Source organism: Lemur catta, chromosome 8, assembly GCF_020740605.2.
Source record: "Lemur catta isolate mLemCat1 chromosome 8, mLemCat1.pri, whole genome shotgun sequence".
Classification (NCBI taxonomy): Eukaryota; Metazoa; Chordata; class Mammalia; order Primates; family Lemuridae; genus Lemur; species Lemur catta.
In genome coordinates, this window is record NC_059135.1 from 58884289 (window position 1) to 58898152 (window position 13864).

The following is a 13864-nucleotide window of genomic DNA, read 5'->3' on the forward strand; positions in this document are numbered from 1 at the left end:
AAATATTTTATCTGAATTCATATTTCATGTTCTAATGTAGAGATGGACTCTTCCCATACATCTAAAGAGCTCTTCCTTCTCTTTTTGAGTATTAATATTATTATCCCAATCAAATAAAGAACTGAGCCACTTCATCTTTTATTTCAACAATGAGAAATATAAAAATATATTGGTAAAAATATACTGGTTTTTAGGGTTTAATACAACTTAGCCTGTGATAAAATGTAAAGAAAAAATTAAATAAGGACACTGAAAATTTAAATAACATAAATAAGAAAAGTAAATGCATTATTGCTGCACATTATCTCAAAAATCACATCCACAGAGAATTTTTATTTTCAAGTGTCCATGGGATATTTATATAAATTAACCATATACTGGAGCTCAAAGTAGAGGTCAAAGTAAACTTCCATAAATTTAAGAAAGCAGACTTTATATAGGGTTATCTGATCACAATGCAGTTAACCCTGAAATTAATAATAAATTGATTGAAGGAATTCCAACCACTTGAAAATGAAGAAATTTCCTCTCAAACAAATATTGAATTAAGGGACAAATAAAATACATAAATAGCTGTTTCATTTATAAGAAGATTTTATGTCAAAATCTATGGAATAGGGCCAAGCTGTTATTGAATGTCTTAATATTGCCAAGAATGATTAAGAAAGCATAAAAGAACATAACAAATATCTTAATTTGAAAAAGTTAAACAGCAACAACAAAATAAAGGGAATATAAATAAAGAGAGAAATTAATAAATTATCAATGTAACAAATATTAGGATAACAGTTTCTAGGGAAAAAAAATCAGTAAGACACACACACTTTGATGTGGCAGTCAGGATTCTAAAGTGGCCTCAGTGGCCCTTGCTCTTGCACAATTCCCACCCCATGAGTGTGGTTGGAACCTGTGAATATGACGAGATATCACCCTATGATTATATTATGTTTATGGCAATAGAGAGATGATGCTGGGTGGACCTGACTTAATCAGGTAAAACCTTTAAGAGCAGAGCATTCTCTCTCACCGTCACATAGAGGAAGTCAGAAAGATATAATCTGGCTGGCCCAGAAGAAAGCAAACACCTATGCTGTAAACTGCATACAGCAGCCATGTGGCAAGAGACCAAGGAAGCCTCTAGTTGCTGAGAGTCATCCTTGGCCATGAGCTAGCAGTAAAGTAGGGAGCTCAGTCATAACTACAAGGAAATGAACTCTGCCAATAATACTAAGCTTGGAAGAAGATTCTGAGCCCTAGATGAGAACTGCTCTTGCAGCCAACACCTTAACAGCATCCCAGTGAGACCCTGAGCAGAGAATGAAATGTCAGACTTCTGACCTACAGAAACCTTGAGATTGTGAATATCTGCTGTTGTAAGCTACTTAGAGCATGGTAATTTGTGACACAGCAATAAAAAACTAATATGTTTGGCAAATAATACTTGTTAAAACTCAAATGATTTTCTATGTATAAAGAGAAATTACAATCTAATAAAAACACTAACACTTCAATAGAAAAATAGGCAAAAGACAGAGACAACTTATGGAAAAAAAAACATAATTGGAAGACAAACCTTAAGATTTATTACCCTTAAATATAATCAAATAAATTAATATTAAAATAATTATAATGTTCTTTCTACTCTTCAATTCAGCAAATAAAAAAGAAAGGAAAAAAAGTAGCACATGAAAAGGAAAAAGAAAACAGGTAAATAATGCATTATGCTGGTGCAGTGGGTCCATGAGACCAACACTTAACACAAATACCAGAACATGGTATCTTCCAATAAATGTTCAGTAATTGAATATTGCACATAGAGCTAATAAGAAAATTAAATTAAAAGCTCACCTATATGTGGATGATTGCTTTGTTTCTAAGGTGGGAATAGCTATTACTTCTTCTTGGTCAGAGATGATCACAGGATTTTTCTAGCCACACACCAGACTTCTGTTACCTGTGCAAACCCAGTAGCCACACCCACTCTGAGCTCTCTAATCACCTTTTCTCCTCCTGAATCCAGATCTACTCCCTGCATTGCCTTCTCCTAGATTTGGGGGATTTTTTTCCTCCTAGCACCTTGATTTCATTGAAACCCATGTTATTAATTCCATATAATCTTTCCTACAATTGCTATACATTTTTTTCTTCCATTTAATATCTTCTTTTAAAATTTAGGCATGCCTTTCCCCAAGTTTTGATTCAATTATGTTTTTTCAATATATTGTTTTAATTTTTTAAATTTATTTATTCATTTATTTAGAGGTAGGGTCTTGCTATGTTGCCCAGGCTGCCCTTGAACTCTTGGGCTCAAATGATCCTCTGGCCTCAGTGTCCCAAGTGGATGGGGCTATATGCCGTTTTTCAATACTTTTTAACAATTTGGCCTTGTAAACGTATTCTTTCATGCACCATGCAAACGCAAATTAGATGGTGGTGGAACTTGCCTGCTTGGCCTTCCCCTCCTTCTTAAGACTGAAGCCTAGATCTCTGCAGAACATAGACTAGAAACCCCTCTTCTGTAATAAGACAGATATTCATCTTTCATTGAAAGATATATAGTGAACATTTGTATAACTGTTGATTGGAATGTAGTTGTATAGTTCATCACTGGCAAACGTGTTGTGTTTGAATTGTAAAGTGCATTAATGACTAAACATGTAATATTTTATAAAAAATGTTTAAGCTTCATCTTGGTGCCTTTCTCTCTTGTTTTTATTAATTTACCATCATCTTCAAGTGAAAAGATCTCAGTGCCTTTTTCAATTAATGTTTTTATTTATTTGAATCTCTTGCTTAATAGGATTATTTATTTAATTAATTTATTTTTAATTTATTTATTAATGGTCCTTACTTAGCACAGCATTCAAAACTTTTTTTTTTACATGTTTTGGCCAGTAATACTTCAGTTGCTTCTGTATTTATTTTGTTTTGTTTTCTCTTTTTCACACTAATGTTCATTTATTTACATTATATATGAATTTCTAGAAAATCACTAACGTTTCTCCATTTAGCATAGTTTATCTAGAATAGATTCACTGACATGAGCCCAGTTGCCTGTAGTTTGATCTTTCTAATATTCACTTGTCACATTATCTGGTTATCTGATGTTAGTATGATTTGAACATGGGGGAAAGGTCCCCTCACCATTGTCAGAATCAGCCAACCCCAAAGGGGTTGGCTACAATGTGGCTTACCAGACTTCTTTCACAAAATGTTGATTTAAGAAGTAGAGCTTAAGCCAAATATGAATACTGCTTTTTTAAATCTAATTTTTAATCATATTCTATTCCTGAAAGGTACATAAACTCCTCCAGATCCCAAACATTTAATCATCCTATTTATTTCAAATGACACATATTTAGATTAAAAATGTCACTTTAGGTCCTTTGTTCTAGCATGGGTTCATTGTTTAGAGTACTACATCATCTCTTTAGCATGAACCACACCTGAAATTCATCACCTATGATTCCAATTTAGATTTTTCCAAAGAGGACAAAGATCTTAAAGAATCCTATAAAGCAACCTGAATTCAGCATCTTCCCAGAAATTTATATTTCTACCTCTTTTTAAAATATTCACACCTAATTTTACAATTTTTTTACTGTATATGTGTACTTGTGAGAAATGTATTTTTATTAAATTTATTCAATGATGTGAACTTAGTTTTTATAAATACAACTTTCTTTTAGTATTTTTTTTAAATTTCCTGTGAGTTAAAGTAAAATCTTACCAAAAATTTTATAATTGCTTGCCCTTAAGTAATTCATTTTTTAAATTATACAAGATTACATAATTACATTAATTTAAATGGTATAAATTGATTTAAAACTAAGCATACCTTATTTTTGATAAGCATACAATTCATGTAGCAAAAGCAGAAGTATACAGGTGTACTACAGAATAGCCAACCATCTAAGCATTTTTTGGCACATCAAGGGCATCAGTCATTGTGTTTTACAGAGAAAATTCCAGGCAGAACCTGGAGCACTATCTCTCACCACATATAAAAATTATCTCAAGATGGAGTAAAGAGTTAAATGTAACACCCAAAACTATAAAAAATTAGAATAAAACCTAGGGAAAACCATCCCTGACGTTGGCTTAGGTAAAGAATTTATGACTAAGACTCCAAAAGCAAATACAACAAAACCAAAAATAAATAAACAAGACAAACTAAAAAGCTTTTGCACAGCAGAAAACATAATCATCAAATAGACAACCTATGGAATGGGAGATAATATTCCCAAGCTATACATCTGACAAAGACCTGATATCCAGAATCTATAAGGAACTCAAACAAATCAGCAAGAAAAAACAAAGGACCCCATTAAAAAGTGAGCAAAAGACACGAACAGATGTTTTTCTAAAGAGAAGAAACAAATGGCCAAGAAACATAAGAAAAAAATGTCAGCATCATTAATCATTAGGGAAATGCAAATCAAAAACCACAATGAGATACTACCTTACACCTGTAGGAAGGGCCATTTGTAAAAGTCAAAAAACAATAGATGTTGGCCTGGATGCTGTGAAAACAAAACACTTATACACTGTTGGTGGGAATGTAAATTAGTACAACCTCTATGGAAAACAGCATGGAGAGTCCTCAAAGAACTAAGTCATTCTACCATTCAATCCAGCAATCCCACTGCTGGGGATCTACCTAAAGGAAAAGAAGTCATTTTATTAAAACAGACACCTGTACCCATATGTTCGTCATAGCACAATTCAGTATTGCAAAGATATGGAACCAACCTAAGTGTCCACTAACCAATGAGTAGATAAAGAAAACATGGTATGTATATACCATAAAATACTACCCAGCCATCAAAAAGAATGAAATACTGTCTTTGTAGCAACTTGGATGGAACTGGATGCCATTATTCTAAGTGGAGTAACACAGGGACAAAGAATCAAACACTGCATGTTCTTACTTATGTGTGGGAGCTAAGCAATGGGTATGCATGGTCATGCAGTGTGACTTAATGGACAGTGGAGACTCAGAAGGGGAAGGGGAGGTGTACACCATTCAGGTGACAGGTATATTAAAAGCGTAGATATCTCTACTATACAATTCAGCCATGTAACAAAAAAACACTTATACTCCCAAATCTATTTACATAAAAAAATAGAATGAAGGTAGTTTATAATAAAAAGCAATATGTGCCCTAACAGTAGTGCATATAAAGTGTTCAGGAGGGTTTAGATAACTGAGCAATTATTATTCTTTCACAATGATGGGAAAAAATAATCACTGTCAGCAAAGGCCAGAGAACATTAAGAAATTCACCTTGATAAGTGCAGCTTCTACCTGTGAAAGATAGATTTGGGAGATTTGGGAGAAATGTGAAATTGGAGACAAAATCTTCATCTGCAGTAATATCTGAAACAGAGATATTCATCCATTCATTTATTCACCACACATTATTGGGCATTTACCATATGCCAAGCTTTGTGGTCCACAAATGTCTAAGTTAGATGAGGCTAGAATGAGGCCTCTTTTATTTATATTTTTTTATTTATAACTCTTCAAAGAAAAGGTGACAAAAATGAACAGAAAGTTCATAGGAATTTGGAAGATGGGGCTGAGAAAACAGTTCTTTCAGACGTAAAATTAAGTAAACTTGACTTTTGATTACTGTTAATGTTTGAAATAAGTGAGAATAAGCCAGGAGATTTTGAGTTTAGGTGCTGAATGAGTGATTGTGAACAACCAGAATCAGGAACTTGTTAAAGGAGGAGGTTTAGAATAGAAAAAAGAAGTCATTATTTTAATTGAGAGCATATTTGAGTTTGAGTACCATTCGACACACCTCTGTTTTCCTATAGTAGTTCAGACAGACTGTAGAATATACTTGTATATTAAGAAGTGTTTAGGAGTCAATTTGTAAACATGCAGAGGATCACTTGCCTAGACCTGAGAACTTCCTAAGAGTAGCTATTCCAGTGGAATACTAACAAAGGCATTTAATCATCTTTTAAATCATCCTAAAATATCTAAAATATAGATTGATTCCCAACTGTATGTATTAAAAGGAAAGTATACTTAGAAGCATATTAACTGGTAATATATCACAAAGTTGAGTTATAAAACAAGAACAACTAATTTTAAAGAATGTTCATACAGTAAAGTTGACTATATTGGCAATAGCACCCTCATCTGGAGAGAGTCTGACCCCAGTAAAACCTAGGGCAACTTTGTATATTAAAAAGGGAACAACTTATTTGTCATCATCCAGGCAAGATACATCAGGGGAGGCTATTTAAGAAGGCAATCAGTAGGTATGAAATACATTAGTTTTATATTATTTTAGGTTCACATCTATTTACCTTAAGACTCACAGTTGCTGACTGAAAAACTGAAATCTAGGTGATTAATAATTATATTTAGTAACGTATACAAAGTTTTGATATGAATTTTAATATTTGTATTTTGGCACTACGTGTGAAGAACTGTGCTAAGCAAAAAGTAGATTTGTCTAAAATTTTTAAAGACTTTATAAGTATTATTTTAAAAAATTTTTTTGTGAGTTAAAGTAATACCATACCCAAGGATTTTATTATTGCTTGCCCTTATGTTATTATTATGATATTTGCTTTTTAACAAGCATATAATTAGGTTGACAAAATTATCATAAACAAAAATTAAATATAAGTCATGTCTATACTACCAAAAGTAGTTGGAGCTGGTGAAATAATTTCTATGAAGATACTAAATATTTGTATCACATAAAATTTCGTTATTGGTTTGTGATGTGAATAGGTGGAGTTTTTTGGTTTGTTTTGTTTTTCACTTCAGGATTAAATTGTAGATTCTCCTCATTTATTAGGCTCATCTTGATTTTTTTGTCTATAGACTATTTTCACTTTTAACTTGATGGAAGAATTATCAGTGTGTGAACCCATTGTTTCTTTTGTTTCAGAAACCATGTGGCTGCATAGAAGACAGAGCATGGGCTTTGGGCTCAAAAATAATTATTTAAAATCTTGGCTTTCTCATTTACTAGTTATATGATGTTAGACAAGTTACTTAACCTGAGGCTTAGTCTCATTCATCTCTAAAATGAGAACAACATTATCCACCTCATAGAATTAAAGTGTTAGAATTAATGCAATAATGAGTAAAAAGTGACTAATGCAGCACCAGGCAACATAGAAGGGGGTCACACTATGTAGTTATAATAGCATAGATTAACGTTGTATCCATCCACTTGTGACTTTGACTATCTTTGGCTTTGCCATTAATGTTTTACAATTTGGAGAAGTAGCACTGCTCACCAATTCCTTGATCTACAGCCTACCCATGGTCCCTGTTTGCCTATAAAGTAGTCTTCAAGAAACAGAAAAGCTATTCACCAACATTGATTAATAACCTATTTTAAATGTAAGCTAACTTAAGGTTCACAGAATCCTATAATATTCATAACAGCCACTATATTCTTAAAGAATTTTTCATAAACTACAAGTATTTACAAATATTTGCTCACATACTTACAAGTAGTAGTAAGTTTACCTCATCTAACATCTAGTAGAGAGGGTAGAGTTTGTGTGTGCCTAACTGCATGCTAAGTATTACATTGTTCAATTTGCATTTTTGATGTTACTTTCCTATTGTGTTATATCATTATTGCACAAAATTGGTTTAATAATTCAAAAGAATAAAATTTGAATGAAAATAACATGAACTTAAAACTCAGCTTATCTTTGTGAATTGGGACTCTAATGTAAAAACATCAGAAAAACTGTAAGTCTGCACATATTTTAAGAAAAAGCAATTCTATAAGAGTGACCATCTTACGTAAGCAGCCTAACAATAAATGTTAAAATAAGAAATAGGAAGATGAATATCTGAAAATTGAATCTTATTGAACTGTTGAACTATTTGGCTTCTTCACAGAATGTCATTTTGAAAATGTGTCTTTTTGGTTCTTGGAATTTCAAACAAAGTAGTCACCACTCAGATGTCTTTTTCTTAGAACGAGTAAAAAAACAATGCTTTGATTGATAAAATGAATAAATGTTTTCACTTAAAGGCAGAATAAAAATCAGTCCTTCAGAGGTATCGCTAAAACTAATACTCCTCATAAGAAAACAAATATTGTGATCCTTTCGTATTTCATAAGCATGATGATTGGGTGTTCATTCACATGTATGAGATGTGCCTCCTCAATCTTTGTTACAACATAGGCACATTACCCCTCTGATGTGAAAAAATACATATTATGACTGGCAAGAAAGCAAAATTAGCTATTGGCAATATTTTATTATCAAGTGACATAGCTATTGCATAATATTATTGGCCCAAGTAAGAAAGAACAATTTTTAAGTACATATTCATGCTAGGATCCATAATAATTCACCTCACAGTTGGATGAAACAACTTACATCAACTTACACGTAAAGAATGGATCATTTAAATATCACACTTACATGAGGATGAATTGCTCAACAACTTTTTGTTCTGCCTATCACTGAAAACCCATATTGTTGAAAAGGAGATTTTTTTATTCTAATAATCTCTTATTTTGTGAGTCTTGATATAGACTGGAAAGGATATGTGGGGATGAGATCTAGCAGATAATAGTTATGTGCACCAGAAGGCACATGTGCGATGGAAATTAACACTGCATCTGAATCTCTACACATGCAAATTTATTCACAGAAAACAAAATGCTTTCTTATTCTTAGTGTTGGTGAAAATTGTTAAACTTCTCAAATCTCATTCACTGATTGTTACATGAAGAATATGCATCTTGCACAGGACTGCCTTTCTACTATGAAGAACAATGGGTGATAAAATGTTGCTCATATGGTTTTTATAAAATATGGAATGAATATTTTTTTGACACTGATTTTGCCAATAAAGGTCATTTCTATGATATTAAGTCATTTGTCGAAGTGCCAAGTGTCAGCCTAGGTCTATCATTTTATATCCAAATGATGAATCTCTATAATGTTGAGAATAAGATATAAAGATTTCTTCAGAAGACTAGATTATGAATGACTTGATTGAGATTGTGACTAAACCCCATCATTTAATGGTTCTTTTCATTTGTCAGAGGAAGTAACCAATGACTTATTCTTGGGTATGTTTTTAATTCAGTATGAATGCTAGAACAGAAAATAAAGTTATTCAAAGCCAAATGCAACCAAAAGTGGATTAAAAATCTATTTGGTACTGTCTCCTATGTTGAATAGTCAATCTTTCAGCTTTTGAGTGTGGTATGCAGGCCAATTTAAGATTTATTGAAATGTTGAAATTGGTCTTCAGTGGGAAATTCTTTTTAGTTTCAGAGATCATCTTCAACTTGAATTTTCAGAACTATGACAGAGCTACATATCATTATAGGGCCTAATGACCTATAATTGTGAGTTAAGTTTTTCTATTTTATAAGAAATTAAAAGGGAAGAGAAGAGAGCAACTGGAAATGGATCCAGATATATAAGCTATCCTTCTTTGAGCAAATACACATGGTTTTGTGAAATTTTTTTTCCAAATATCAACTGTGTCCCCTGTATATGAGATTATTATTAACAGTTTTAATATTGTGTTTAATTTTTATTGTTTACAATATTGTGATAACAAGTTGAATGGCTGGTTGATGTGTGCTTTTGAATGTTTATTAGATGGTCTACATAAGCCTAAAGTTTGAAAAACACTGTACTAGATTTGATAGCCTAAGGACCACAGATGTTTTAGTCATCAGTTAATACTTAACATCTAGTATATTTTTAGTGTTCAATAAATATTAGCTGAGTAAATGAATGAATTAATTACTCTCACCAAAAATTTAAAAGCCAGTTTGCTGGTTTTAAGGAAAAATATTCATGATTTGTTCCTATCTTAGTGAGTTAAATTAATATTTTCTATTATCTCTGCCATTCTTGTCTTCTCAGAACTCTAGAAAGAGAAATATGTGTCCCATAACTATTGTCAAAACATAAGGGCTATTGTTAACTGGATTTCCTCCTTTCAGCTTCACATGGCATATTAACCATTATCTGTTGGGGTAAACTGAATTTTCCCCCACATTATTTATTTATCTCAATTTACAAGATTTCAGGCTCTAAAATATTTTCCAGAAATTTAAATTGTTTATTTAGTATGTTTAAGGTTATTTATTTATTAATTTTTTTTACCTATTTCATAACAATTTCTCTCCAAAGAACACATGAAATGTACAAATATTAATATATTTATATAAAATAACTCTAAAAACCTTAACCATGAATATTAGTAACATGAGTGAAAACAACGTAGTATTTGTTCACAAGTAAGACATTGTTAAGGAAATGTATGAAGTCAAACATTAAAATGCAGAATAATCTAATGGCATTATTTCCTTCTAAAATAAGGATTCTCTTCTTGTTCCCCTTGCCTTCCTCCTTCTCCTCTTTCTCCCCCTCCCTCTCTCTTCCTCTCTTGCTTCTCTAATCCATAGGACAGTGTTTTGCTCAGTATGTGTTGCTGATGGCCATTTGTAACATCAAACAGTAATCCGATCTCATACTTACCTTGTGAATTATGGTGAAGGAGTTAACATAGACACAGTGATTTTCTTATTTCCTCTTGTTATTCAATCCCCCTTTTGCACTAAACTTAAAATCTCTTTACCTCAAGGAGCACACAGAATTAGTTCATAGTAATAATCCTTTCTTGGTAGACCACTTATCACTAAAATTAAAGGAGTTTACTTTTTATGTCCATCTCACGTACAGAAACTTAATGAAAGCAGTAGCTCGTCGGAAGGTAGCACGGTGGACATTGGCGCACCTGCAGAGGAGCAGCCTGTTGTGGAACCCGAAGAAACCCTTGAGCCTGAAGCCTGTTTCACTGAAGGTAAAGAAATAACTTTCAGAGCACAGCTTTTTTAGCTATTGGTCACCGAAAATAGATTACTTGTAATAAAATAGAAGTTTGTAGTAGATCTATTCTTGGGGGGATGGAGGGGCATGGGCAATATATATAACCTGAACTTTTGTACCCCCATAATGAGCTGAAATTAAAAAAAAAAATCTAGTGTTGTGCTTTATCTCTGCCCATTATGTGAAGGGCTCCTGAAAATGAAGGGAAAAAAGTGTTTTAATGCAATCAAAACTTGTGACTAAGTTTTATAGTTTAACATTTTTTAGAAAGTGATTTCACAATAAGTTGGATTTTTAAGCACTAGTTAAAATTCTTATACACAGAATTTGGCTTAAAAGTAACTTTCTGACTGTTAAAACTAAATGAATTGCAAATGCTAAATCATGTTTTTTCATGAAGACATCATTTTCCAATATTTATTGCATGAGACAGGAAATAAGCACTGCCTTGGATACCTGATACCTAAACAGTGCCTAGTTGAGCCTTGTGCAATATGGGTAATAGGTACAAGAGATATGTTTTTTACCATAAGTGGTATTTCCCATGGTCTGGTTTCCTTGGGATTTTGAGTTTTGGGGATATGAATATACTTGCATATTTTCTACTTGGTATTCTTTTCCTCATAGGCCTAATATATCTTCAGTCTTTCTGTATTCTCTATATAAATTATGCACATTACTCAAGTCCTTCTCAAAACTACTTTCATCTGACCATGGTGAAAGAGCTTCTTATTCCTCTGAATAGCTGTAACAAATATATTTAATTCACTTGATAACTAATCATAGATTACCGTGTGAAAACTCTTCTCTGTTGAACTGTTGTATGTGTTTCTACTGTCTACCTTCTTTCCTTTTCCTCTATGATGCCATTCCTTAGGAACTTCCTTTCTTCTTTCCTTCGTTTCTTCCTTTCTTCCTCCATTCCTTTCCTTCCTTTATTTCTCTCCTTTTTCTTCCAACATACCTGCCTTTCTCTTTTCTTTTTTTCTTTTTGCCTCAGAACAGGGTTCCTGTGCTTATATCTTTTTTATTTTTATTTTTTTGAAAATTAGAATTTCTTATAATGTTCTTGGGGGCAAGTTACATGTTCTGTACTTTTTAAAAAATATCTTCCATGGTGCTTACAAAGGTACTCAGAGATATCTGTAGATTTAATTTAGATGTCAGAGTAAGTGAAAGCAGTGTATGAGGAAGTCAATGACGAGTCAAAGCAGAACCATGCAAATCACATTTTAGTGGACTAACTTAATTTTGAAAATTACATAATCTCTTCTGGGAGCACCGCAAAAAAATCTAAACAATAACAAACCCAGCATTGTTGGAAGAGATCTACATTATTACTCTATGTCCTCCATAAAAGGGAAGATTTCTGTTTATTATTATTTTCCATTTTGAAGTCCTTTTCTAAGGTGACTTCAACAGAGTGCAACAGGCTGATATAGTATAGGTCAAAGCTACTTCACTTTTTTTTTTTTTTTTTTTTGTAATTAACAAAGTTTTTCTTAGATCATAACACTGTGAGGCAGAAAAGATATTATTATCTAGGGAACCATTTAAAGAGGCCAAATAGGCTGGGCATGATGGTTCACACCTGTAATCCTAGCACTCTGGGCTGAGGCAGGAGGATCACCTGAGGTCAGGAGTTCGAGACCAGCCAGAGCAAGAGTGAGACCTCCCCCTATCTCTACTAAAAATAGAAAAAATTAGCTGGGTGTAGTGGCACACACCTGTAGTCCCAGCTACTTGGGAGGCTGAGGCAGGAGGATCACTTGAATTCAGTAGTTTGAGGTTACTGTGAACTAGGCTGACGCCACAGTACTCTAACCTGGGTGACAGAGTGAGACTCTGTCTCAAAAAAATAAAAATAAAAAATAATAAAGAGGCTGAATAATTCCACAACTTCCCACGGCTAATGAATGTGGTCTTAGTACTCTAGGCTTAGAGAGTTATCCTAGCAAGACAGAGATGGCAATAGTAATAAAAACATGAAACAGGGACACACCAAAGAATATTACAGAAGCAGCAGAAGTTATTTTATCTACTTCTATTTGAATATTATACCTGCAGGCTGTGTACAAAGATTCAAATGTTGTCAAATCAGTGTGGAAGAAGGGAGAGGAAAACAATGGTGGAACCTGAGAAGAACGTGTTTCCGAATAGTTGAACATAACTGGTTTGAAACCTTCATTGTTTTCATGATTCTCCTTAGTAGCGGTGCTCTGGTGAGTGAATATTAAGCAAAGGTGCTACACTACTAATTTTTAGAATCTTCTAATACTGATGGCTTATTAATGCTTTCTGTTTCATAGTTTTAGTGTCTAACGAATTTTAATTGCCCCACTTTGTATCTTCCAGACTATAGACTTACTGTATAACTATATATTTATAGATTTACTTTTACTATGTATACAAACATTTCTAATAAGCTAATTATTTTGCTTATTCTTAAGTATTCCAGAAAACTTAGACATTCAACTTATTCATTATAACTAAAAAGTGTGACTATTCAATTACTAATAGCTTAATAAGAAAATAAGCATGGCAACCACAGTATTGTTAACAGAAGTCCTGTGACTGGAAATGTGTATCCTCTAAGTTGTGGTAAATTTTGTTTGTGAATGGTATTTTTATTATTATCTCTTTATGGACAGTCAATAAGTCTTTAGAGACCACTTCTCTGTCTCTTTCCAATTGTGTTCACTACTTTTGTGCTACTCAGGAAACAGTGAATACTGGGAACAATAAATATTGGGCAGCATGCCTAAGTGATTCATTTAAGGATTGGTTCCTCTTTATAGGGAGGTGTTCATTTCATCAGAATCAGTTTACATTTATATGAGAATTATTTTAAAAGTATAAGTATAATATATAGATTTCATTTTAACAAACACTGATACAAAGGGATAAGCCGTAACATATAGCTAGATAGAGCAATCGATTGATAAATACAGATGATAGAGTTTGCCTAATTGAAACACAATTACTTACAAGTTTCTTTAAC

General features: G+C 32.8%; 1 protein-coding gene and 1 non-coding gene across 9 annotated transcripts in view; both read left to right on the forward strand.

Moving 5' to 3' along the window:
• Positions 1–13864, forward strand: part of LOC123643698 (sodium channel protein type 1 subunit alpha) — an 85760-nt gene that overhangs the window by 50145 nt on the left and 21751 nt on the right. For all 8 annotated transcript variants that reach the window (XM_045559356.1, XM_045559358.1, XM_045559354.1 and 5 more), the window contains exons 17-18: positions 10717–10837; positions 12931–13085. In XM_045559356.1, the coding sequence (XP_045415312.1) occupies positions 10717–10837; positions 12931–13085 (276 nt within the window). The remainder of the gene's footprint in view (positions 1–10716; positions 10838–12930; positions 13086–13864) is intronic.
• LOC123644272 lies at positions 8101–8203 on the forward strand. Its single transcript, XR_006737087.1, has one exon. It is a non-coding gene; the product is annotated as a small nucleolar RNA U13 (small nucleolar RNA).